At 49.3% G+C, this 23940-nt stretch overlaps 2 protein-coding genes across 5 annotated transcripts in view; one reads left to right on the top strand and one right to left on the bottom strand.

Moving 5' to 3' along the window:
• The window catches only part of PPP2R5A (protein phosphatase 2 regulatory subunit B'alpha), a 95353-nt gene extending 90296 nt beyond the window's left edge, over positions 1-5057 (top strand). The window contains exons 9-13 of the mRNA XM_024133744.2: positions 320-370; positions 661-780; positions 869-996; positions 1924-2025; positions 3834-5057. Of these exons, the coding sequence (XP_023989512.1) occupies positions 320-370; positions 661-780; positions 869-996; positions 1924-2025; positions 3834-3966 (534 nt within the window). The 3' untranslated portion in view covers positions 3967-5057. The remainder of the gene's footprint in view (positions 1-319; positions 371-660; positions 781-868; positions 997-1923; positions 2026-3833) is intronic.
• Positions 5058-5151: 94 nt separating this feature from the next.
• The window catches only part of PACC1 (proton activated chloride channel 1), a 48694-nt gene continuing 29905 nt past the window's right edge, over positions 5152-23940 (bottom strand). Inside the window, exons 3-9 of one of the 4 annotated variants that reach the window (XM_055084095.1) lie at positions 21504-21713; positions 19942-20093; positions 14925-15067; positions 13658-13802; positions 9612-9719; positions 7547-7916; positions 5152-6307 (exon numbers count right to left, since the gene is read on the bottom strand). In XM_055084095.1, coding sequence (XP_054940070.1) covers positions 7755-7916; positions 9612-9719; positions 13658-13802; positions 14925-15067; positions 19942-20093; positions 21504-21713 — 920 coding nt within the window. In that variant the 3' untranslated portion in view covers positions 5152-6307; positions 7547-7754. Of the gene's footprint in view, positions 6308-7546; positions 7917-9607; positions 9720-13561; positions 13803-14924; positions 15068-16806; positions 16874-19941; positions 20094-21503; positions 21714-23940 lie in introns of those variants that run through there. The other 3 variants (XM_055084092.1, XM_055084094.1, XM_055084093.1) reach the window with 3 other exon arrangements.

The raw sequence follows: 23940 nt of genomic DNA, 5'->3' as shown, positions 1-23940 counted from the left end.
AAAATTATCTTATTTATAAGTTTAATTGCTAACTTATGTTGGTCTTCCTGCTTCATGAAAATCAGGGACCTCCTTCTGTCTTATTTATCAGTGTGTCCCTGGCACCTAGAACAGTATCTGGTACAAAGGCACTCAATAAGTATCTGTTGAATTGGTAGAAGTCTAAAGCTGAGCAAAGTAAGGGGATATACATAATTATTGAATACTGTTGTTCTCCTTCAGAATGAATATTGATATTATCACAATTATTTATAATTTCCTGAGATTAACCAGCTTCTTTGCTTAATTCATGCTAAATCAACTTTTCCCTTTTTTGCAGGTGATCAGAGGATTGCTGAAATTTTGGCCAAAAACATGCAGTCAGAAAGAGGTGCGTTTCATTCAACAAAAACAGTGCATTTTATTAGAACTTCTCAATCTCAGGGCTGTAAACCATGCTTCTTTGGGCTGGGTGTATCATCAGTGCTACCAAGCAGATGTTCTGTGGGGATTAGAGAGACTTGGTAGAATATCTGTACATCATAGTAAATTGCATATACTATAAAGATTTTTTTCATCCACTGTTTAATTTGTAGGTTAACCTTCTCATTTGTGTTTTCTATATTAACATCATGTAATTTGTCATATTATGTTTCTTAAAAGAAAATTTTTTTAACCTAGGTGATGTTTTTAGGAGAAATTGAAGAAATCTTAGATGTCATTGAACCAACACAATTCAAAAAAATTGAAGAGCCCCTTTTTAAGCAGATATCCAAGTGTGTATCCAGTTCTCATTTTCAGGTATGATGTTTTCAGTGAAGCCATTTTTATTTTATACTATTACTTCTTTTCCCTTTTAGTTTTGACATTTCTAAATGTCTTTTTTTAGGTTGCAGAAAGGGCGCTGTACTTCTGGAACAATGAATATATTCTTAGTTTGATTGAGGAGAATATTGATAAAATTCTGCCAATTATGTTTGGCAGTTTGTACAAAATCTCCAAAGAACACTGGAATCCGTAAGTGTCTTTTATGTTGATTGTGTTATTTTTGTGTTTTTGTTTTTTTGACCTCTTTGTCATTTGATCTCATAACTCATACGTATGAAACCTGTACAGATTTGGAGTTGATCCCAAGGTTAACATCACATAGTTTTATTCTATTCTGCACTGAGTTTTATGAAGTTGTATGTGTGTCTGTATGTTCTGGGTTTTTTTGTTTGGTTTTTTTTTTTTTTGAGCAGAGAAAGGTTTATTGCAGGGCCAAGCAAGGAGAATGGGTGGCTCATGCTCAAAAACCCTGAACTCCTGTATGTTCTTAATTTCAATGTAGAATTGCAAATCTAGGGACTGTCTGGTATGACATTCTGTACCAGTGTGTGGTGTGTGGTTAAACCCTATTGGGGAGACCAACCCAACATCTGCAGAGGATGCACAGGTGACTGTGTGCTGCCAGTATCCAGTCTCACCTCCATAGCTGGCCTAGCCCAGGGAGAAGCTTCAGTGCTCAAGGTCACATCAGTGATGTTTAGATTGCATACATTCTAAATTCTGTAACATCCTTATCCTGTTTTTTCCTTTTCTTCTTACAAGTTACGGTAATTGGATCTTTTTCAACTTATTTTAATGCTGTTACTCAGGGTTTGTGATAGTAGACTCTAGAGCAGACAGGAAGCTGACCATAACATTTTTAGGGTTTAATCTAAGCATGATACAGTGGGAAGGACTGTATCATGGAAGGCGTTCTGGAATCAGACTGACCATCTCTACTATACCACTGGCTGTGTGACCTTGAGCAAATTACTAAACTTCTTGAACTTCAGTTTGTCAGCTCTAAAATGGATTGACTGAGTCAGCTAGCATCTAACCCATTTCAGAGATGATAGTGTTACATTTCCCATCTGTTAGTAGCATCAGTAACCCGGCACTGGCTTGTTTTCATTTTAGGACCATTGTAGCACTGGTGTACAATGTGCTGAAAACCCTCATGGAGATGAACGGCAAGCTTTTTGATGATCTTACTAGTTCATACAAAGCTGAAAGACAAAGGTATTTGACAATTTTATTTATAGACTTATCTGTACATTTTAGATTAGTTGAATGTGATTCAGTCCAATAAGGTATTCTAAGTTAAAATTATGTTTTTAAGAAGCCAGTTGCTGCAGTAGGATAAATTGGGAGATTGGGATTGACATATATACACTAACATGTATAAAATAGATAATAAGAACCTGCTGTATAAAATAAATAAATAAATAAAATTCAAAACAGAAAAAAGCCAATTACATTTAGCATTACAACTTGAATGTCTCTAATAAGTACTTTAAAGTCATTTCCAGGTAAACTCCTAATGGTTAGATTATGATTTTAATGTGAATCATAAATTCTGTTTATCTCATTCTGAGCCTTAGACTTTATCAGTATGATAACATCTGCACTGTGAAATACAATTTATGCTGAATTTTAAATACTATTTTACATAATTATTTTTACATTTATGAGAATTGCTTTTGTCCACATGGGCTTCCATAGTGAGCTTATTCTTCAACTGTTCCTTGCACAATAACTTGATAGTTTTTAAGCTTCACATTTTAACAAAGTGATATTTTAAAGTCAGTATAGTTCCCTTTTGGGAAGAGGGAACTCACATAAGGATATGTCTGTGGCTGAGTACTATTATTGATATTTTGTTCCTTGCAATATATATTTTAGTGAATAAACGGTCGCACACATTAGCATTTAGGAACTTGGCTTAGTGATTATCTCTTTTTGAAAATTTCATAAATTACTACAAAATAATCTAAAAATCACTTCTTTCTCATGTATTTATTTCAGTTTCAATAACTGCTGTACCTGAGCCCATTTATTTCTAATAAGTGTATTAACTATTCTGTTTGGAAAAGCTGATCTATTTTGACTATAAGTTCCTAGTCCTGGTTTTCTTGTGGCAAGTAGAGAAAGGATCTGATCTCTCTTCTTCAAGGCCATCCTAGTCCATCAATAACTAACTCAATGCATTATTTCTTTTAAATAGCACCTTTCAGGCAGGAATAGAAATTAGGTACATAGTTTGAGTCCCAGGAAGCAATGGGAAGAAGGAAAAATGACTAGGATCATATGAAACTTATATTTGAAAAATGCATATTTCACATAACTAAGAGCGATCATTATATCTTACTGGCTGCGTAAATCAGCACTTTTGTCCCCTTAAAGCATATGTAACTGCAGAACCGTAAGCCCATGGTTTTTTCACATGTTCATATAGCCCTTCAGAATAGTTTGGTCCAAGTTATTCAGAAATGTTCTCTTTAGAACTGAAATTAAGTAGTTGAAGCAACATATTTTGAGTTTTGCTTTTTTAGGGAGGTTATTCAAACTTTAAAGTCTCCTTCTGACATGCAGGAGACAAGAGATAGTAAGACACAGACTGGCTGGCAGCTAGCGATGTGGAGCGAAAGGATATGGCTTCCACCTGGAAACGGCTCCAGGCTGACTCGTGGCCAGCCCTCCAGTCTGTCGGCAGAAACCCACTGCAAGGGGTTCATGTGACTAAGTACTTTGCCAACCATAAAGCACAGATGCCACAGTCGTTGTGGTGGTGATAAAATGCAGGGAGGGAAGGCGAACGATAACTTTCAGTCGGTACAGGAGCCACACGGACGTGGTATTACACTCAGGAGATGAAGATGAGTAACACAGTGCTCTAGGTAATATAAAGTCTCAAATGCTTTAGTAGAGGGATGTAAGTGAAATGTGAGTGAACAGTCTGTTCTCCAGCCAACTGCCAAACAGCATGTTTCTTCAAGCTCTGAAATAAAAGTTTCTAACTAACTACAAAAGTCTTGCTTTATTTACAGGGAGAAAAAGAAGGAATTGGAACGTGAAGAATTATGGAAAAAATTGGAGGAGCTAAAGCTAAAGAAAGCTCTAGAAAAGCAGAACAGTGCTTACAACATGCACAGTATTCTCAGCAATACAACTGATGAATAAAAAAAGCCTTCCACCTCCGTTGGATAGGTGGTTTTGTACACTTTTTTGAAATATGTAAAAATTATGAAACAAACCTCATCAGTATAATTAAAAGGCCAATTTTTTTTCTGGCAACTGTAAATGAAAAAAAAAATATGGACTAAACATAGCTCTGTGCTATATCATGGCCATAGTATATTGTAACCTTTGTCTAATCATTGATTTGTGTCACTCTTCTGAAGTTTCACAGAAATGAATGAACTTTATCATCTATGATATGAGTGAAATAATTATGGGAGTGGTAAGAATCATGACTTGAATTCTGTTTTTGGTTGTGTTGCACATAGATATAGTAGTCTGCTCTGTATATTTTTCCCTTTGATAATGTGCTTTTCACATTGCTGCAGACCTTAGTTACATCCTAGGAAAAAGACTTTCCTAAAATAAAACTAAGGTGTAATTCTTATCCTTCCCTTCATCTCTCCCAGAAATATGACGGAGGGAATTACTTGCCCTAAGCCTTCCTTCATAGAGATATTACTGTATTCTGGAATTTGAGCAAAAACTTTTACTTAAATTTCCAGGCTTTTTAAAGCACAAATTTTATAAATAAAAGCTGGGAAAGTAAACCAAATTCTTCAGATCGATCCTTATGAACATCCCCCTTCATCTGCAACTCCCCAGAGCGCTGAGCACAGATTAGTGGGGGCAGTGCCGTGAACACTCAGCCTGGCTCTCAGTTCATTCCTCCTCTTCCTCCCAAAGGCTGAAGGCAGGGCCTTTCCAGTCCTCACAACCTGCCCTTCTCCAGTACCTCCTGATGCAGGGATGGAGGCTTTGAGTCCCACGGTGTGGTGAAGCAGAGCACTCATTGTCACTGCCTGGCTTTATGTAAAGGAAATGCAGTAGGCTTCCTCTGTAGGGTTCTGAAAAAGCTGACTATAGAGAAGTCGTATATGTTTCTACTTGGTCAAGTATTTTCTCACATTTTGTTATCAGAGTACCATTCCAATCTCTTAACTTGCAGTTGTGTGGAAAACTGTTTTGTAATGAAAGATCTTTATTGGGGGATTGAGCAGCATTTAATAAATCTATGTTTGTATTTTGCCTTACGTCAACTTTGCTTTTTTCAGCACTGAGGTTAGGTGCTCGGAAGAAGCCTGCCCCCCCCCATTCATACATATATACATACGTACGTACATACATACGTGTATATAGAGAAAATTTTAAGGCAAATTGCAGGTTGTACGCCAGTTAAAGAATAGGAAGATTGTGTGCCAGAGTCAAGTGTTCTAGCCATTTACCAAAGTATATCTGTTGTATAGAATTTTCACATAAAATTCTAAGTTCTAGGATAGCCTCCCATCTTCCTTCATGTCCCTTTTGTTTGGAGGATGGGTTTAACTTACCTTAAATGTGTGTACATATGTACATAGTTTTAATTGAAATAGACCCATGGGATTTCCCTGGTGGTCCAGTGGTTAGGACTCCATGCTTTCACTGCCAAGGGCCCGGGTTCGATCCCCGGTCAGGGAACTAAGATCCACATGCCGTGCGGTGCGGCCAAAATAAAATAAAATGAAATAGACCTAGGAGGATAAATCTCAAACTCTATAAGTAATAATAGCACTATTTTTATGGGGGCAGGGAGATTGTTGTTATAAAGTTTTCAACTACTGGTGTCTGCTTCTACTCTTTCACATCCATGAAAAACAACTCTAGCACGCTATTCCTAGGTCACTGTGAAAGCACCTAGTTCTGCTCGCTGTGAAACCAGGAGAAACTCCTCTTCCTTTCGGGACGTGGCTCATATTTTACGATGCTCTCAAATGGCCACCACCTCAGCCGTCCAGGCCCAGTGCTCTTGCCAGATGCTGTACACTCACCTAAGGCCGGCCGGGATTACTGACAACTGGGGGCAGCACACGGAGAAGGAAAGGGTGACCCTGCACAGCAAAAGGCAAGCCCCAGCCTCCCCAGAAGAGACGGTTGGGTCTAAATGTCTATTTTGTGGACGGTCTAGGCATACATTTCTTTCACTGAAGAGCAGCCAGAGTAGATTTTGGCAGGCTGCAGCTAATAGTTGTTGTTGAAGAAAGAGCTAGAAATGCCCACTTCCTAATTAATTAGCTACTTACTCGAAAGCACATTCAAGAGGTCTCTCAACTTTCTACAGTACAGGAAGTACAGTTTTAATATGTACGTTGGAGCAAATTTTGTTAGCTATTTAATATTAAAGTGGTGTGTCATCTTTAGAGAGAATTTAAAAATACACATACCTGTTTTTCAGTGCTGTTAATGTAAGCTTTAATGCTTGGCTTTGCATTTGCCTTACAATACGATTTTATAAAAGAGACAGGACCTAAAAAAAAAAAAAAAAAAAAAAAGACAGGACCTAGGCTAAAGTTTGAATGTACCTGCTTCTGTGCCATAGAAAAATAGGGACTATTTCCTTACACAAATTCACTTTTAATAATTCAACCAAAAACCACAGTTTCTTGCTAAGTTAGACATGAGATTAAAATTGCCCCACTCATACATTTGAGTTGTTCTCTTTGAATTATCTAAAACCGGGTTACAAAATTGAAGAAATGCTACCAAGTCCTCTTTGGAGGCAAAGGGCATGTAAATAATTTAAAACTCTGGAAATAATCTTCATAACCTTAAATCAGCCAATGGCTACCATGTGAAAAATACCCAGAGGGTACTCATCTCTGTCACAGGCTGGGCTGAAAGCTCTGAGGGTCATACTGAGGGCCCCTTTCTCAGATGGGTGGGGGGTTTGTAGGACAGGAAGAGCTAACACAGCTTATTCATGGGGCTTTATTGTGACTTCCTGACCACCTGCCATCTATCGCCTGCCCACCTTGCCCTTCCCTGCACGTGGTCATGATGTACCTCGGGAGTCCAGACCCGTCCATCGTGGCAGTCCAGGCTCACACTCCCTTTTATTTGGAGGTCATGGAATGAAAGCGTACTGGTGCCTACTGATTTAGCAGATATGCATACTGGCACACTGATTCCTTTTGTATTAACCTAACTTTTATTCACCTATTAATGAAATCATCAAAATACACTGAGTAGGCACCTACTGTGTACACACGTCCTAGTGTTTTTGTATGTTAATCAGTCCGAACTCATACCTGCATCAACCAATATTCTAGCCAGACAGGTAGGTGGCTAGTCAGTCCACAAGAGATCTAATTACTAGTTTTTCTAGTAGCTTTAAAAAAAAGTCTCATTTAATATTTAACAAACAAGAGAGCATGTCAGGGGCTGGCAGATGGCGCCAGAGACATGAGGGGTTTTGCGTTTCTCACACACGGTACACCGGTTCCACAGCATGTCCTCCACACCCGAAGAGTCACTGGTGGGGGAGAAGAAAATCACACTCTCCTCTGTCCATTTAAAAAAAATCTCAAGAAAAAAACCTAAGGTCAGAGCCTTAATCATCCTGTTAGACCTTAACTATACACCAAACCGAGAAGGAAGGCAGCTTCCAAAAACCTTCAGGAAACTGGATTATATCTAATTCCATCTTCTACAAACCCTATTCATGTCATATGTCAAAAAATGTTCATTAATAATTTAAATACTTAACGGTTAGGTCATCCATTGGATCTGTTCCACTGGGCTCTAGACAGTCTGTCTCTCTGAGGACCAGTTAGAAGCTGCAGTGTGACAGGCAGGCCCCCAGCAAGGCCCGTTTCTTCAAGTGAGGACAGGATTGCTGGCAGCTAGGTTTACCAAAGCAGAAGTGATGAGAACTTCCATGAACTCAGGCAGTCCTACGAACAACGCAGGCAACTTCAGCTTATGTGGTTCGTTGCCTGACCTCTTTTTTTAAGGTATCTCTTCCTAATTTTGATCATCCACTTCACACTCAGTTTGGCAAATTCTGCAGCTTTAAATAATGCCAAGAAGGCCCCACAGAGAAGAGCGATCGTGTTCCAAGGATTGGCGGTGATTATCTGCAAAACAGAAACAAACATAAGTTTCTCTGTTGGCTTCCATTTTTGATTTTCAGTGTTATTGTCAAAGAGCCCCTCCAATTATTGAGGCAACAAGAAAAACTGGTTTCTAAAACTGCCATAACTCCATACTTTGTCCATAGCTCAGTTTGAGGAGAAAAATACTAATCCCTCCCTACAATAAAGTGATCCTGAAAGAAAAAAAATTTTTCAAAAAGCTCTGCACAAATAAGATACTCAGTCCTGAGCTTTAAATTTCTGGCCTAACCCACAATGTGACTGACCTTGCTTTGAGACAGATCTCCCCCCAACTACACACCCCATCTGTACGGTCAGTTCCTGTTTGCTTCCCATCTCACAGTGACTCTCACCTCCCCTCCCATCCAGTCCAGCGACTGCCGGTCCTCCACTCACCTCATGGACTCCTGCCTGTCCTCCACTCACCTCATGGACTCCTGCCTGCAGGTGGGCCCCTCCAATTTGCCCTGCCTGGGACGCTTTCCTCCCACCTCGAGTTACTAATCCTTCCAGGCCCCTCACAGCTTCCTCTGACCACTGAGCCAAAACCCTCTCGACTTGAGCAGAGAGATTTATCCCACAAACCCCTCTGGCAGGTCCTTACTGTCTGGAATTACTTCCTTTACAGCCCAGACTGTTTTCTCACCGACTGTGCAACTCCTTCAGGCCGAGGTCATGGCTTGTATGTCTGAGTTCCCCGCTTGGTAAACACACAGCACTTCTAAGACCCAGTTCAGCAGGGTGACCTCAGGCTCACATATGAAAGTTACACCACCACCACCACCACCACCATTTAGGACAGCTGTGAAGCTGAGGGATGATGCAAGTCAGTCGGCCTCGAGCTCAGGGCTCTACTTGGCCCATAAAAGGACTTCATACTGAACACAGTAGGTTAAAAAACGTTGGATCACACGTTTTATGTGTGGAGCTGAAGGCGCTCATTCTTGCACGTGGAGTCTTGATTCGGGGAGTCTGCACATGCCTACGTGTACACGGCCCAGCCAGGCCATGACTAACAGCGGTGGTGCGATCATGGGGCACACCCACATCACAGAGACCCTCCCTGTTTGAGCCTCAGGTTTGAAATGTCTTCCCCCAGCCCAGGAGCACATCAGGACATTTTGTGATGATCTAAACAACAATCAGTATCAGATCTGGGACTGGCTCTGGTAAATGGCGTCTCACGAATGTTCTTTTGGCAAAGCCGTCCCATCACCCCTCCCCTTCTGAGATGGTAAGTCTGGGATCCGGCATTAATTGATGCTCTCTTAATTTCTGATTAGTACCTTTCTGCTCTGATTTACAACATAAAAAATGACTCTCATCCTACAGAGAACCAATAAAGAAGAATGGCTTCCAACAGCAGTAATCGAGATCATTAGCTTAATGCTTTCTACTTAGTTCATTCACTATCACTACTCAGCAGCTATGCTGGACTAAGCACTGCGCTGGACACCAGATAAACGGTGAACAAAGATGAAGCCCTCACATTCACAGCGACGACAGTCCAGGGTTAAAGACGAGATCAATTAAACACAAATGATATAGAAAATGAATGTCATAAATACAAAAGACACAGAGATCTGCGCTATGACAGAAGATGAGGACGGCCTGCAAGGATGCACCAAAACGCCTCGGGGTGGGAGGTTCCCTCTCAAGATCGGAGATAATACTCACATCTTGGACTTTCTGGATGAAAGGATCTTTCCATTCAAAGACCACAAAAAACAACTGAGCACTTTTTTCGGCCGCTGGCCTCTGGTCAATGTAGTTAACCACGCTGGTCTAGGTAGAGAGGAGAGAAAACAGTGTTACACCGCTTCTGCGTCCCTTCCTGGCCAGGGCCACGGGGAAGGAGAGGGCAGTTAGCGGAGCTGAGACCTCGGCTCTCCTCACACCATCTTTTGGAGGGAGAGAGCCAAAAACCTCCTCTACACGATATCCCGAGACTGGGCCCAGAGCCAAGGCTTTACGTTGGTTTCCATCGTTCTTTGAGGAAATGGACAGGATCTGGGGTGCACAATAGGTGTTTTGGATTGTCACTGAAATCTGTCGCTAGGTATCTGTACTCCTGATTAAACCATTTTCAAAGTACTGTGTAAGACTCACAACTAAAAGCCATAAAAATCCCAAATTTCAAAATACTTGACCTGAGGAGCCAAGTATTTCAACCCTTCCAGTCTGCAGGGACCAAGTACAGCCTCGCAGTTCTGCCCAGCTGAGCACTTCCTGTAAACACGCGGTGAGCAGGCGTGCTTGGTGAGGCCTGCTTACAGTTTCTACAGGGGCTGCGAGGTGAAATGGAGAGCAGACGGGTTCCAGAAGTCTGGCAGGGCCATCATCTGGTCTGAGCCTCCTCTCATAAAATGGGGGGACAAAATGCCATTTTGGGGGACATTTTTTGTCTACTGAGTTGTAGAGAAGCTCTCATGAAACAACACACAGGAAAAGCATTTTAAACTTTAAAACATGATATAAAAACATTAAAAAAATTTTTTTAAATTTTTGTTCAAAAGAGTTCACATCCCCCACCAAAGACTTCCAATGCAGATGATGCTGAGAGGCACACAAACATTCTACAGTGCACAGGCTCACGGGGGTCTGGCCCTCTGCTTTCAGATCACAGCTGGAGCTACAGGAGAGCCGGGGTAGCCTGGGGAGACCTAACTGTAAGGTGAACACACTGAGTCTCCTTTCTCCACTGATCTGGGGGCCGGATGAGAAAGAACTTGGAGTTCTTGGAGAAAAGTGTGGCGTAAAAGTCCAGGAGATGACAGTTATCTTACAAAATACGAATATTTTAAGGACCTATTTGCCAGGGCGTCGTCACTGCCTAAGGCAGGAACAAAGCCCTGTCTCCCTGAAGAAAACTGGCTTCAAGCCGTTCCCAAAGGCGTCCAATCTGGAATCGTCCTAGGAGCGCAGCGTGGGGAGGGGCAGACCCGGACGAGAGCCTGGCTTCCATCCGCCCTGTTGGTTGGAGTGGGCCCTTCTCCAAGCCAGCCCCTTCCTAAAGCTGCCCCTCGGAGTCCAGCCCAAATGGAAAACCTCCGAGGAGGAGGAGGGGATGCGAGAACAGAGCAGTCTCCTCGCTGCCTCTGCAGGCACCCAGCCACCGACACGCGGGATGGCCAGGCCCTGGGCAGGGATGCTGGCGGGATGGCAGCACCCCTGCAGAGGTGGAAGCCCCACAGGCAGGGGTGCGGCCTTGCTTTGGGTGGTGACTGCCTACCAGCCCTGCTGAGGCAACCAAAATGTCCCGTCCCTCCATCCCTTCACCCCCCGTGCCACGCCTTTTTCCAATGTCCTCTCCAGCTGCCCCCAGGATCACGGCCTATCTCCTGGCCCCAGGTCAGGGGGCTGAAAGCTTTTTGATCACGCTTCCCATTAGTAAAGAATTCTGATCACGTCCCAACATATTTATAACTTTCTTAGAAGTGACATAACATTACTATTATTGTTCTAATGTTACATGCATTTTAAAACATTCAAAAATAGAGAAAGGATGAGGTTTTAAAAATTAATACAAAAAGAAGGGCTTCCCTGGTGGCACAGTGGTTAAGAACCTGCCTGCCAACTCAGGGGACACAGGTTCGAGCCCTGGTCTGGGAAGATCCCACATGCCGCGGAGCAACTAAGCCCGTGTGCCACAACTACTGAGCCTGCGCTCTAGAGCCCGCGAGCCACAGCTACTGAGCCCGCTTGCTGCAACTACTGAAGCCCGCTCACCTAGAGCCCGTGCTCCGCCAACAAGAGAAGCCACCACAATGAGAAGTCCGCGCACCGCAACGAAGAGTAGCCCCTGCTAGCAGCAACTGGAGAAAGACTGCACCCAGCAACGAAGACCCGATGCAGCCAAAAATAATTAATTTTTTAAAATTAATACAAAAAGAAAGCTAGTATTTTCCTCCTGTGTCCCAATGGATCACCATGCACCCCACACTCCAGAGGCTACCATATACAGTCTCTGCCCTGCAAACAGTCAACTTTTTTATGCAGCCGCCAGCCTCTCAGAGCACGGCAGGGCAGGGGAGTAGAGCAGCTAAAAACAGGCATCAGATTCAGCCACGTGAGGCGCCACTCTGTAAAACGCTCTGCCGTGTGCACTGTGAGGGCTGCAGCGACAAAGGGAAAGGAAGGGCCTGGGGTGTGCCCTGCCTGCAGAAGAACACGCAGACTCCCGGGCACCGGCTCCGCTCTCATCCTGGCGAAGGCCTCCTCACCCCAAAGACCCTGTGCACTGGTCACCCCCTCTGCGAAGCTTCCCTCCACCCTGCACTCAAGGGTGGAGTCAGTGGCCGTGAGAAGCGAGCCCAGCGCCACCTACCTCCTGCCGGAACTCCACCGCCTCCCGCCCATCCTCCTCCTCGGTCTTCACCAGGGACATCTTGACCCAGGTGCGGAAGCCCCCCGAGAACTTCCAGCCGGAATAGGCGCTCTCGCAGGCCTGCATGAAGCCTACCCTGTCTGGGCTTGGAGGGCAGAGAAGAAAGGTCCCCGTTAATCAGGCGGGATGCGAACGTGGCCAGACTCAAACTCCAGCCCCTATGTCAAGCCGGTTTCTCTGCTGCCCGGCCGGAGAAGCCCTCCCCGCTCCCACGCCCCCTCCCCAGCACCTGCTCCCGGAGCAGCCGGCCCCGCGTTCTGCAGACGCGCCCCCAGCGCCTCGGAGAACTCTGGGTTTCAGCAGCCCTGGGGTGCCCTCACTGGCCCTCAGCCTCCCTGAAGGCCCAGAGAAGGGAAGAGGCTTCCCCAGGGAGCTCTCAGCCAGGCAGGACACCACAACACCCACTCAGGACGGTGCAGACGTGGCAGGATCGTAACGCGCGCACAGGCAAGTGGCAACGGCATGGCGGTACTGAGGACCCGCACAAGAGGAGCAGAAAGGGGCTGGGCAGGCAGGGGACGTGGCCAGCTTCGAGCAGGGAAGGGAGAGGGAAGTCTAGGTGGCAGAAGGTGCCGAGGAGGAGGCCCCGGGCTCCAACATGGGCAGGATTGGGGCGCTGGGGTGTGAACGGCGGTGGCAGCTCACGGCCTCGTCAGCTGGGCGAGCGGCCTCCTCTGCCCTAGCTGCCGCCCGGCTTCCTTGAAATGGAGCCCCAGGGCCACGCAGGACCTGGAGGGATTGAGTCACCCTCGCTCAGGCCTGTGCCGAAAGCGCTTCCACGGCCCACGACACGAGCACTCTGGGCCCGAGGTGGCACCACACACGAACAGGAAATTTCATCCTCCTGCTAGAAACACGTGGCAAACAGGCACTGAGCCCTCACGCAGGGCTGGGACCCAGTTCCCAGACACCGTGGGGAGCCAGGTCCAGGGGAAGGTCTACCCTCCAGGGGGCTCACAAAATCCCGTGCTCGGCAGCCCCGGCCAGGAGCGGTGGGCCCCACCAACCTCCCTCCAGGACTCAACCAGCGCTGCGTGTCGGAACCCCCTAGGCCGGGCTCGCCTGACCTTGTGGAGAGGTCCTCCTCCAGGCCAGTGGCTCACCCACAGCCCTGCTTCCCTGCACCCTCTGCCCCAAGGGAAAGGAAGGGCCTGGGGTGTGCCCTGCCTGCAGAAGAACACGCAGACTCCCGGGCACCGGCTCCGCTCTCATCCTGGCGAAGGCCTCCTCACCCCAAAGACCCTGTGCACTGGTCACCCCCTCTGCGAAGCTTCCCTCCACCCTGCACTCAAGGGTGGAGTCAGTGGCCGTGAGAAGCGAGCCCAGCGCCACCTACCTCCTGCCGGAACTCCACCGCCTCCCGCCCATCCTCCTCCTCGGTCTTCACCAGGGACATCTTGACCCAGGTGCGGAAGCCCCCCGAGAACTTCCAGCCGGAATAGGCGCTCTCGCAGGCCTGCATGAAGCCTACCCTGTCTGGGCTTGGAGGGCAGAGAAGAAAGGTCCCCGTTAATCAGGCGGGATGCGAACGTGGCCAGACTCAAACTCCAGCCCCTATGTCAAGCCGGTTTCTCTGCTGCCCGGCCGGAGAAGCCCTCCCCGCTCCCACGCCCCCTCCCCAGCACCTGCTCCCGGAGCAGCCGGCCCCGCGTTCTGCAGACGCGCCCCCAGCGCCTCGGAGAACTCTGGGTTTCAGCAGCCCTGGGGTGCCCTCACTGGCCCTCAGCCTCCCTGAAGGCCCAGAGAAGGGAAGAGGCTTCCCCAGGGAGCTCTCAGCCAGGCAGGACACCACAACACCCACTCAGGACGGTGCAGACGTGGCAGGATCGTAACGCGCGCACAGGCAAGTGGCAACGGCATGGCGGTACTGAGGACCCGCACAAGAGGAGCAGAAAGGGGCTGGGCAGGCAGGGGACGTGGCCAGCTTCGAGCAGGGAAGGGAGAGGGAAGTCTAGGTGGCAGAAGGTGCCGAGGAGGAGGCCCCGGGCTCCAACATGGGCAGGATTGGGGCGCTGGGGTGTGAACGGCGGTGGCAGCTCACGGCCTCGTCAGCTGGGCGAGCGGCCTCCTCTGCCCTAGCTGCCGCCCGGCTTCCTTGAAATGGAGCCCCAGGGCCACGCAGGATCTGGAGGGATTGAGTCACCCTCGCTCAGGCCTGTGCCGAAAGCGCTTCCACGGCCCACGACACGAGCACTCTGGGCCCGAGGTGGCACCACACACGAACAGGAAATTTCATCCTCCTGCTAGAAACACGTGGCAAACAGGCACTGAGCCCTCACGCAGGGCTGGGACCCAGTTCCCAGACACCGTGGGGAGCCAGGTCCAGGGGAAGGTCTACCCTCCAGGGGGCTCACAAAATCCCGTGCTCGGCAGCCCCGGCCAGGAGCGGTGGGCCCCACCAACCTCCCTCCAGGACTCAACCAGCGCTGCGTGTCGGAACCCCCTAGGCCGGGCTCGCCTGACCTTGTGGAGAGGTCCTCCTCCAGGCCAGTGGCTCACCCACAGCCCTGCTTCCCTGCACCCTCTGCCCCAGCCCAGGGATGGGCACGGCCGGAATGAGAGAATGAGTGTCGAGCAAGCCCGCCCTGAGCTCTAAAGGCCACCTTTGCAGGAACTCCTGGAAAGAAGAGAAGAGGAGGTAATCGATGGCGCTGAAGTCCTCGCTGCTCTGGTTCAGGCGGAACTGGAGGAAGACCAGCTCCCGCTTCTTCACCTCCCGGGGCCCCTGCACAATCAGGGCGGATTTCTGCGGAGACAAAGGCCAGAGTCTCAGCCAGGAGAGCCGCGTGGGTGCTCCTGACCTCGCCTTGGGCACACAGGGCTCCTCACCCCACCCCACGCCCAGGAACAGCGTCTGGACCAGGCCTGACGGCAACCTGTCCTCCCACCACGAGCCTCACTGGCTGGCAGTGCTGGGGAAGCTCTTTATTTAGAAAGGGTACTAACTTCCATCTGGTATAGGTACAAGTGTTTTTTTCCAGTTTGTCACTTTCCCGTTAACTCTGTTCTAATGCCATTTGTTCTATGAAGCGCTAAAGGTGATGTAGTGAAATTTGTCAATCTTCTTCACAGCTTCTAGATTTTGCTTGCTAAGGGAAACCAAAATTATATCAATATTCTCCTGTATTTCTTCATAGCACTTTTTAAAAAACTTTACATTTAGATACACAATATGCCTGCCTTTCAGTTTTGTCTATGGTACAAAATAGGGATCTCACTCTCACTACCCAAACAGTGGGCAGACACAGGTTGGACCCCTGAATGTTTACTCATTCTGGTATCTGACTGGGCAGGTCCCCTCACATTACTCCCCACCCCATCCCCAAACCTGGCAGGGTTATTCTGTATACATGCTCTTTTTTTAAAAATAAATTTATTTATTTATTTTTGGCTGCGTTGGGTCTTTGTTGCTGCACGAAGGCTTTCTCTAGTTGCGGCGAGTGGGGGCTACCCTTCATTGTGGTGCGCAGGCTTCTCACTGCAGTGGCTTCTCTTGTTGCAGAGCACGGGCTCCAGGCGTGCAGGCTTCAGTAGTTGTGGCTCACAGGCTCTAGAGAGCAGGCTCGGTACTTGTGGCTCACGGGCTTAGTTGCTCTGTATCATGTGGGATCTTCCCGGACCAGGGCTCGAACCCGTGCCCCTGCATTGGCAGGCGGATTCTTGACCACTGCGCCACCAGGGAAGTCCCCACATGCTCTTCTAAATGTACTTTAAAACCAGCTTGTTAAGTTCCATGAAAAAATTCAACTGGGACTTTTAACTGTGATGATACTGGATTTACAGATTAACTGGGGAGAAACATCTTTACATCTACTTTTATAAATACTCTACACGATTTGAAAAGAGTGTTCTGACAGGTACAGTGTTACAACATGCACTTACTCTAATTTTATTAATTGTGCCAATTCAATTCTCACTTCTTATCCTTACTTTCTGTCTGTTTGAACTGTGAATTTGAGAGAGGTGTTAGTAACACTCTAAGTTGATAGTATTTTTTATTTCTAACAGGTTTTGCCTAAGGAATACAAAGGGTATGCTGTTTTGCACATAAAAAGTTATGACTGTTAAGTCTTAGTGGGGAGAAGTGGAGTTTGAACCTCTTGTCCACATAAACAGCCCTCTTTTAACCCTTTGCATCTGGAATTCCATTTTAACTGACAGTAAAACTGCCACTCCACTTCTTCTGGTTATGGCTGCATTTTCCCAAGAGATCTCTGCCCATCTGTTTATTTTCCACCTTTCCACGGCAGGTTAAATGGCAGCAGAGAATGCTAACTGTCCCCAGTTTCCATGATCCACTTCCTCCTGCAGAACCAGTGCTGCTTCCCCAGTTGCAGATTTTAGCAGGATCTAGTCGCCCACTGGAGGTGCATTTCTGGCCTCAGATGTGGCCATGGGACGAAGTTCCTGGAACGAGCACAAAAGAGACTCACACAATCCCACGCCAGGCCCTCAGCGGGGAGCTGCCCGCCCTCTGCTGCTCACCTTCCTGAGATGGCGCAATGCACACGTGCCGGAGGGTCAGCACTGACCCCAAGGACCGAGACAGCGCCTGGAGGTGGCAGAGTGACAGACAGAAGCCCTCACTGGCCATCCTGTGAGGCAGCACTGCCCGCACACACAGACGTCCCCCGAGAAAGAAACAGCCCTCTCTTATCTCAGCCGCTGTGTTTGTCTGGAGTGTTTGCTTTTGTACAGGAGCTTAGCCTGTACTCTGACCAACATAAGTTGTTTTCCAGAACTGGAGCGCCGAGGGAACAACCACGTGAAGATAAGGCATCAGCTTCCCATTTGGACACCGGGAATATGGCAGGCGGTGAGGAAACAGACATGGGTCCTACAGGCTGGAAAGGCGGTGACCCTAACTGCCCCAGAGCAAGGCATTTGGTAAAAACTAATGCGATTTAATTGAGGGTACAAGAGATAGACTAGAAAATAAATGAGAATCTGAAGACTGATGAAGCAGGACCAGATGGGCCCCTTGGCTGGGATGCTTTCACGTGGGCTCAACAGGATGTAAACAGCCAGAAGCTCGCATTTCTGCAGACATCTCACTGCCAATAAAGGGGCTGCAGGCGGCAGAAGGATAAGAACTGTTCAGCCCCCGAAGCTATACGGCCCAAAGCCACGGGGCCCTGGGCGGGCCTGTTTTCTAGTGTCCCCTCCGGAGGATGGGCCCAGAGGATCACAGCCAAGGCAGGCTCCCCCAGTGGACAAGGCCAGGGCAATCCAGGACACAGGAGTCTCTGCCAAGGTGCAGGCCCTGCCACCCACCTCTGCCTTCCTCCCGGGGGCCGAGGCAGGACACCTCACGGGTCCCACCCGAGGGGCTCCATCAGGCTTCGGGGCCGGCTACGCCTCCCGCTCTTCCCTTTCCCTCAGGAGCTCCGCTGGGCCCCTCTGCTCCTCCTCCATGGCTCCGCACTGTGTAGGGAGGGCACCCGGTACCCAGGAAGCGGGTAAGCTCTCTCTAGTTTGCGGCTGTGGACGGCAAGGAGCCCCAGTGCTGAAGACGGCCCGTCACCCGGGGCTGGAGGCAGGTAACTGCAGTCAACTTCGGTTTTCATGGAAATGACTCCCCTTTTGTGCCCTTACTTCATGGGTTTCTGTAATACTTAAACTATGTAACTATTGTAACAGACACAACTGGCATGAAGAGGTTTGGGACCAGGGACCCCTAGTTAGCGTACTACTCAATGGGGAGCCGAGAGGAAAGACGGCCGGAGAGCCTGTACCTGCAGGGCCATCTAAGCGCGCACGGGCATCCAGTCGGTACCCGGGGAACGGAGAGAGCAGGGAATCCAGACAGACAGCGTTTGAACTGTATTATCTAGCTCTTCATTAAAATTTTTAAAAGTTCTTTTCCTTTTCATTTAAATTAGCTTCCGTTTCCCTGGAGTCCTTTCTGTTTTTTTCCTCTCCATCCTTTTATGTGGTTGGTTTCATGTAAATGTCTAGTAGCCCTTAACTCTCCATTCTTCTTTCTGAGTGAAGGGTTAGGCTAACTAGTACAGGTCTGGGTTGTGGGTTTCTTCCTAACAAGCCCTCTCCCAGGCTCGCCCTTGCCTGGGGCTGACTGTAAGGACGCTCAGAGGCAGCGAGCAGAGAAGGCCAGCAGGCCAGGCGCTCTGCGTACTTCTCTTCTGGGAAGAGAGTCCTTTCTGATGGCTCTATCCTTCCATTGTGGACGTCCAATCTCAAGTTCTGCTCTGTTTCTCTCTGCTGGCCCAATGCCCAAGCAGGGAACCTCCCCTTAGCTTAGGTAGAGAATGGCCCCAGAGCCTTTTGCCCAGAGCAAACACTGTCCCCAGCAGCTCTGCGTGCCCTGGGAGGGCTAAAAGCCTGGCAGGCGGTCCTGTAATTATTATCCTGACCTGCCCTACAGCAGCCCTGCTCTTTAATGTGCTGACACAGAGCCAGCAGTTGGAAGGAAAGCTTTCACCTCTACAGCAGTCCTCTCCGGCATCTGTCTTAGGGCATGGGTTTTCTCTGATTTTGCTCCATCAAGCTGACCCAGTGTGCTATTTATATTTTACACCAGTTCCTCAAAATTTCTGGTCCTCAGATGATACCCATCCTTGGTTTGCAGGGCTGTTATCGATATTTTATCTTATTCTATTTTTGCAGGAGTGGGAATCATTTCAGCAGGATTTTAGGAGGAGGTCTAGAACAAATATTAACGAAAAAGTCTTAGTGGGATTCTTTCATCTCAAGGCCCACCTGTAGCTCCTTATCACCCAAAGGAGCAGGTCCTGCTCCACAGCAGACACACATGCTTTCCTCATTTGGCCGGTACTTCTGTCCACAACTTCACCGTCACTGCCCTTCTGGGGGCACCTGACCCTCCAGAAACACCCACCTGTGGAATTTTGCTCAGAGGCACAAACAAACATGCTGTCTCCTCCCTTTATGCCTTGGTGCAGAGTTCCTCTGCCTAGAAAACCTTTCCTTCCTCTCTTTGAGCTGGAAAACTTACTCAGCCCTGTTCAATCCTTTTGGAAACAAGGATATGGGATGAAAAGGAGAAGATGTAAATATATACGAAATTCCTTCCCTGCCTCCAGAACCCTGTGCAGACGCTGCTCCCCGCCGCCGTCCACTCCCCGGCTGCGCGGAGCCGTGGGTGACGGCAGGGCGGGGGTCCTTGTTCCCGGACCAGCACTCCTTCTTACAGTGGCATAGTTATTCCAAAATATGGATGCCTAGGCCCCACCCCCAGGAACAGTGATTCAGGTGGGCCCACATGGAACCCAGAATCTTTGCTTTCAGAAGGGATCCTGGCAATTCTGTCGGGCAGTCAGCTATGGGACACACTTGGCTGTGTCACACCGGCCCCACCCTGCAGCCCGCCACCCTTCCATCCTGGACAGGATCTTATCACTTTGTCGGGAATCCTGGAGGGTCACTCAGAGGAGGCCGAAGGCCCCACCGCCCTCCCTGAAAGCAGGTGAGCCAGCCACGGCCAGACTCCACTTAGGAGGAGTGTTTGCCAGGGGCCGATGGCCCACACCGTGGCGGGCGGCGGGGGGAGGCCACCTGGCAGAAAGAAGACTGGGGTCCTCAGGGTGCGAGGCCGACGGAGCACGCTGCCCAGACCCAGCTCGGGGAGACGAGAGTTACCAGGGTCTGATTGGAGAAGGGGTCTGTGTAGTTGATCCTCTGGGTGGTGCAGTTCATGTCTCCTGGCTGGCCGGGGCTCTTCAGAGGTGGAATGACCTCGTAATGGTGCTTACAGCTGAGCAGCTGGGCCTGACCGGGGTACAGGGCAATGCCTGGGGGACAAACAGGGAAAAGTGAACGGTCACAGTCCCTCACCACACCCCTAAAATCATGTCACATATATTTTTTCACACCCGCCAACCACCTAAGTTCAGGACTCCCTGGGTGACTGCAGACGAGGGAGAAGAAAAGTGTCACAGAGGATGGGGAGCTACACACCCTGCCCTCAGAAAGCCCTGCTCTAATGCAGGAGACAACTGCCCCCTCGGTAAGCCCCTCCCAGCCGGGGATGCAGCCTCCCCAGTGCCTGCACCAAAACCCACCCGCTTCAGAACCCTGCTCCACACCCTCCAAGGAGGCCTCTGAGACCAAGCCGGGCACTGCCAGGCCCCCCGCACCGCCGGCCACCTGCAGACTCACTGGGCAGCCCTCGGCTGCGGGACTCCCCAGGTCTCATTCCGTCTCGCATCTCCTGCCCAGACTGGGAGCTCCAAGTGTGCAAGTCGCAGCCCCAAATCCCTCCCCCACCCCCAGCCAAGGCACCTCGTTCAAAGCTCTAAGGACAGCAGCTGTTCTAGCCTCAATGGCAGAAACACTGAGAGCAGCACGTGGCCCCAGACTCAGGCAGAGTCAGACCAAGAGACCAGATAGAGAGAGTAAAACCCACCGATAAAGAGACAAAAGCAGACAGAGAAGAGGAACAATCACGAAACAGGCAAAGGCAGGCAAAAGCACTGGGACCAGCACACCTATCAAGAAGTCCCAGGCAGAGGGGACCTGAGACTCCGGCTCTGCCCTGTGAACAGGCCACCCGAGGGTCACTCGGGGGCATCCTGTGGGCAGAGCCTGAGCTCACAGAGCTCACCCCTCCCGGTCCACTCCACGCCGCCAGAGCCCAGTGCCAGCCCCACCGCCCCGGAGCAGACAGCCCGCTCTACGGCAGAGACAGCCCCTCACAAGGACAGGAGAGGTACGGATGATGTGGCCTGGGAGCCCCTCTCCAGGCAGGGCCCCGCCCACCTCTGGATGGCCTCGCCTCCCTGCCACCTGTAACTCCTCATCACTGGCCTCTGGCTCCAGCCAGGCTAGACTCATCCTCTCCAGAGAAGCCCTCCGCCTCCCTGCGCTCACCTTTGCTCCTGTGGACCCCCCTCCCAGAGAAACTCTCCTCCATTTACCAAAGCCCAGCTCATATCCTGCCACTGAGCATAAGCATTCCTTGCCCACCCCAGTCCTGCAGCGATCACTCCAGGCTCGGCCCACCTCCCTCCCCAGCACGTGACACTCTGCTGAGAACCAACAGCGGCTCTTGGGGTGCATAACCCACACCTAGACTGTGCTCGGACTCCTCTGCCCTGCCCGTGGTGCCCAGCAAGACGCCAGGAGTGCAATGGCAGCTCAGGGAGTATTTGCAAGTCGATGCCCCAGACCTGGGCCTGATGTCTGCCTGGGGCAGGCTCTACCTGGGGCGTCGTAGCGATCCACCTCCTTGTAAGACACCGACATGACAGGGTGCTTGAGTTTCTCACGAAAGTCCGTGATGGTCTGGTAGACCAGGAAGACGGCCACGGCCATGAGCAGCAGGTAGATGAAGATAAGCAGCACCGAGAAGACGTTCTTCAGGCAGGCCTTGCTAAAGCGGATGCTGCTGCAGGCGGACTCGCTGTCCAGGGCTGAAGGACAATGACACACACGTGATCCAGAGGAGGTGGGCAACCTCCAAGCCCACGACCTGCTTTACCAAGGAGGCGAGGTCGCCCACACATCCAACCTCCCCACCTCAGCCCTCACATCCGAATCACAACACGCGGCCCGTCGACATTCACCACACACCCGCTCTGCCAGGAGGGGGACGCTGAGCTGAAGGAGGTGCCCCTCTAGAGGGAGAGACAGTTACAACCCAGCAAGGGAGCCGGCCCCAGCCTACCTCTCTGGCCCCATCCCCTGAGCACTACACTCCCCCAGGACCAGCTGTACTAAACAACTGTTCCCATTGTGCCCTCCTCAGCCCTGGAGCCCCTCACACCCCAAGCCTGGCCTGAGGCACTGCTACTGCTGACTCCTAACTCATCCTTCAGGGTTCAGTTTAGAAAGGCATTTCCTCAAGGAAGCCTTCCCTGACCCCATAACTTGATTTGGGCACCCCTTCCTCAGTGCTCCCAGGGCACCCTATGTCCACTGTCATCACTCTGCAATGTTACTGTCTACATGTCTTTTTATCCCCCTAGGCTGTGAGCTCCATGAAGGCAGAGACAGGACCAGTCTTGTCCATACTGAACCCCTAGCCCTTCTCGCTGTGCCTGGAATAGAGCAGGCATTCTGCAATTAGATGGTAAATGACTGAACGTGTCCCAATGCCAGCCCCTCCCCAAAAGTCCTATGTTGAAGCCCTAACCCCCAATGTGACAATATTTGGAGACAGGGCAGTTAAGGAGGTGATTGGGTTAAACAAGGTCATAAGGATGGGCCCTAATCGAATAGGACTAATATCCTTATAAGAAGAGGGAGAGCCCAATGGCATTTTTCACAGAACTAGAACAAAAAATTTTTTAATTTGTACAGAAACACGAAACACCCTGAAAGCCACAACAATCTTGAGAAAGAAGAATGGAGCTGGAGGAATCATGCTCCCTGACTTCAGACTATACTACAAAGCTACAGTCATCAAAACAGTAATTCTAGGGGGCACAAAAACAGAAATACTGATCAATGGAACAGGATAGAAAGCCCAGAAATAAACCCACAAACTCATGGTCACCTAATCTATGACGAAGGTGGTAAGAATATACAATGGAGAAAAGACAGTCTCTTCAATAAGTGGTGCTGTGAAAACTGGACAGCTACATGTAAAAGAATGAAATTAGAACATTCTCTAACACCATACACAAAAATAAACTCAAAATGGATTAAAGACCCAAATGTAAGACTGGATACTATAAAACTCCTAGAGGAAAACATAGGCAGAACACGCCTGGACATAAATTACAGCAATATTTTTTCTGATCCATCTCCTAGAGTCATGGAAATTAAAAAAAAAAAAATGGGACCCAGTTAAACTGAAAAGTTTTTGCACAACAAAGGAAACTATAAACAAAATGAAAAGACAACCTATGGTCTGGGAGAAAATATTTGCAAACTATGTGACCGACAAGGGATTAATTTCCAAAATATACAAACAGCCCATACAGCTTAATATCCAAAAAACAAATAACCCAATAAAAAATGGGCAGAAGACCTAAAGAGACGTTTCTCCAAAGAAGACATTCAGGGAGGTAGGATCAAGATGGCGGAAGAGTAAGACGCGGAGATCACCTTCCTCCCCACAAATACATCAGAAATACATCTACACGTGGAACTGCTCCTACAGAACACCCACCGAACGCTGGCAGAAGACCTCAGACCTCCCAAAAGGCAAGAAACTCCCCAAGTACCTGGGTAGGGCAAATGAAAAAAGAAAAAACAGAGACAAAAGAATAGGAACGGGACCTGCACCGGTGGGAGGGAGCGGTGAAGGAGGAAAGGTTGCCACACACTAGAAGCCCCTTCGCAGGTGGAGACTGCGGGTGGCGGACGGGGGGAGCTTCGGAGCCGTGGAGGAGAGCGCAGCAACAGGGTGCGGAGGGCAAAGCGGAGAGATTCCCACAGAGGATCGGTGCTAACCAGCACTCACCAGCCCGAGAGGCTTGTCTGCTCACCCGCCGGGACGGGCAGGGGCTGGGAGCTGAGCCTCGGGCTTCGGTCAGAAGCCGGGAGAGGACTGGGGTTGGCTGCGTGAACACAGCCTGAAGGGGCTGGTGCACCAAGGCTAGCCGGGAGGAAGTCCGGGAAAAGTCTGGAGCTGCCGAAGAGGCAAGAGACTTTTTCTTCCCTCTTTGCTTCCTGGGGCGCGAGGAGAGGGGA

This window comes from Physeter macrocephalus, chromosome 4 (assembly GCF_002837175.3).
Source record: "Physeter macrocephalus isolate SW-GA chromosome 4, ASM283717v5, whole genome shotgun sequence".
NCBI classification, from domain to species: domain Eukaryota; kingdom Metazoa; phylum Chordata; class Mammalia; order Artiodactyla; family Physeteridae; genus Physeter; species Physeter macrocephalus.
The sequence above is the reverse complement of the archived record's forward strand: the minus strand, read 5'-3'. Positions and strand labels throughout refer to the sequence as shown.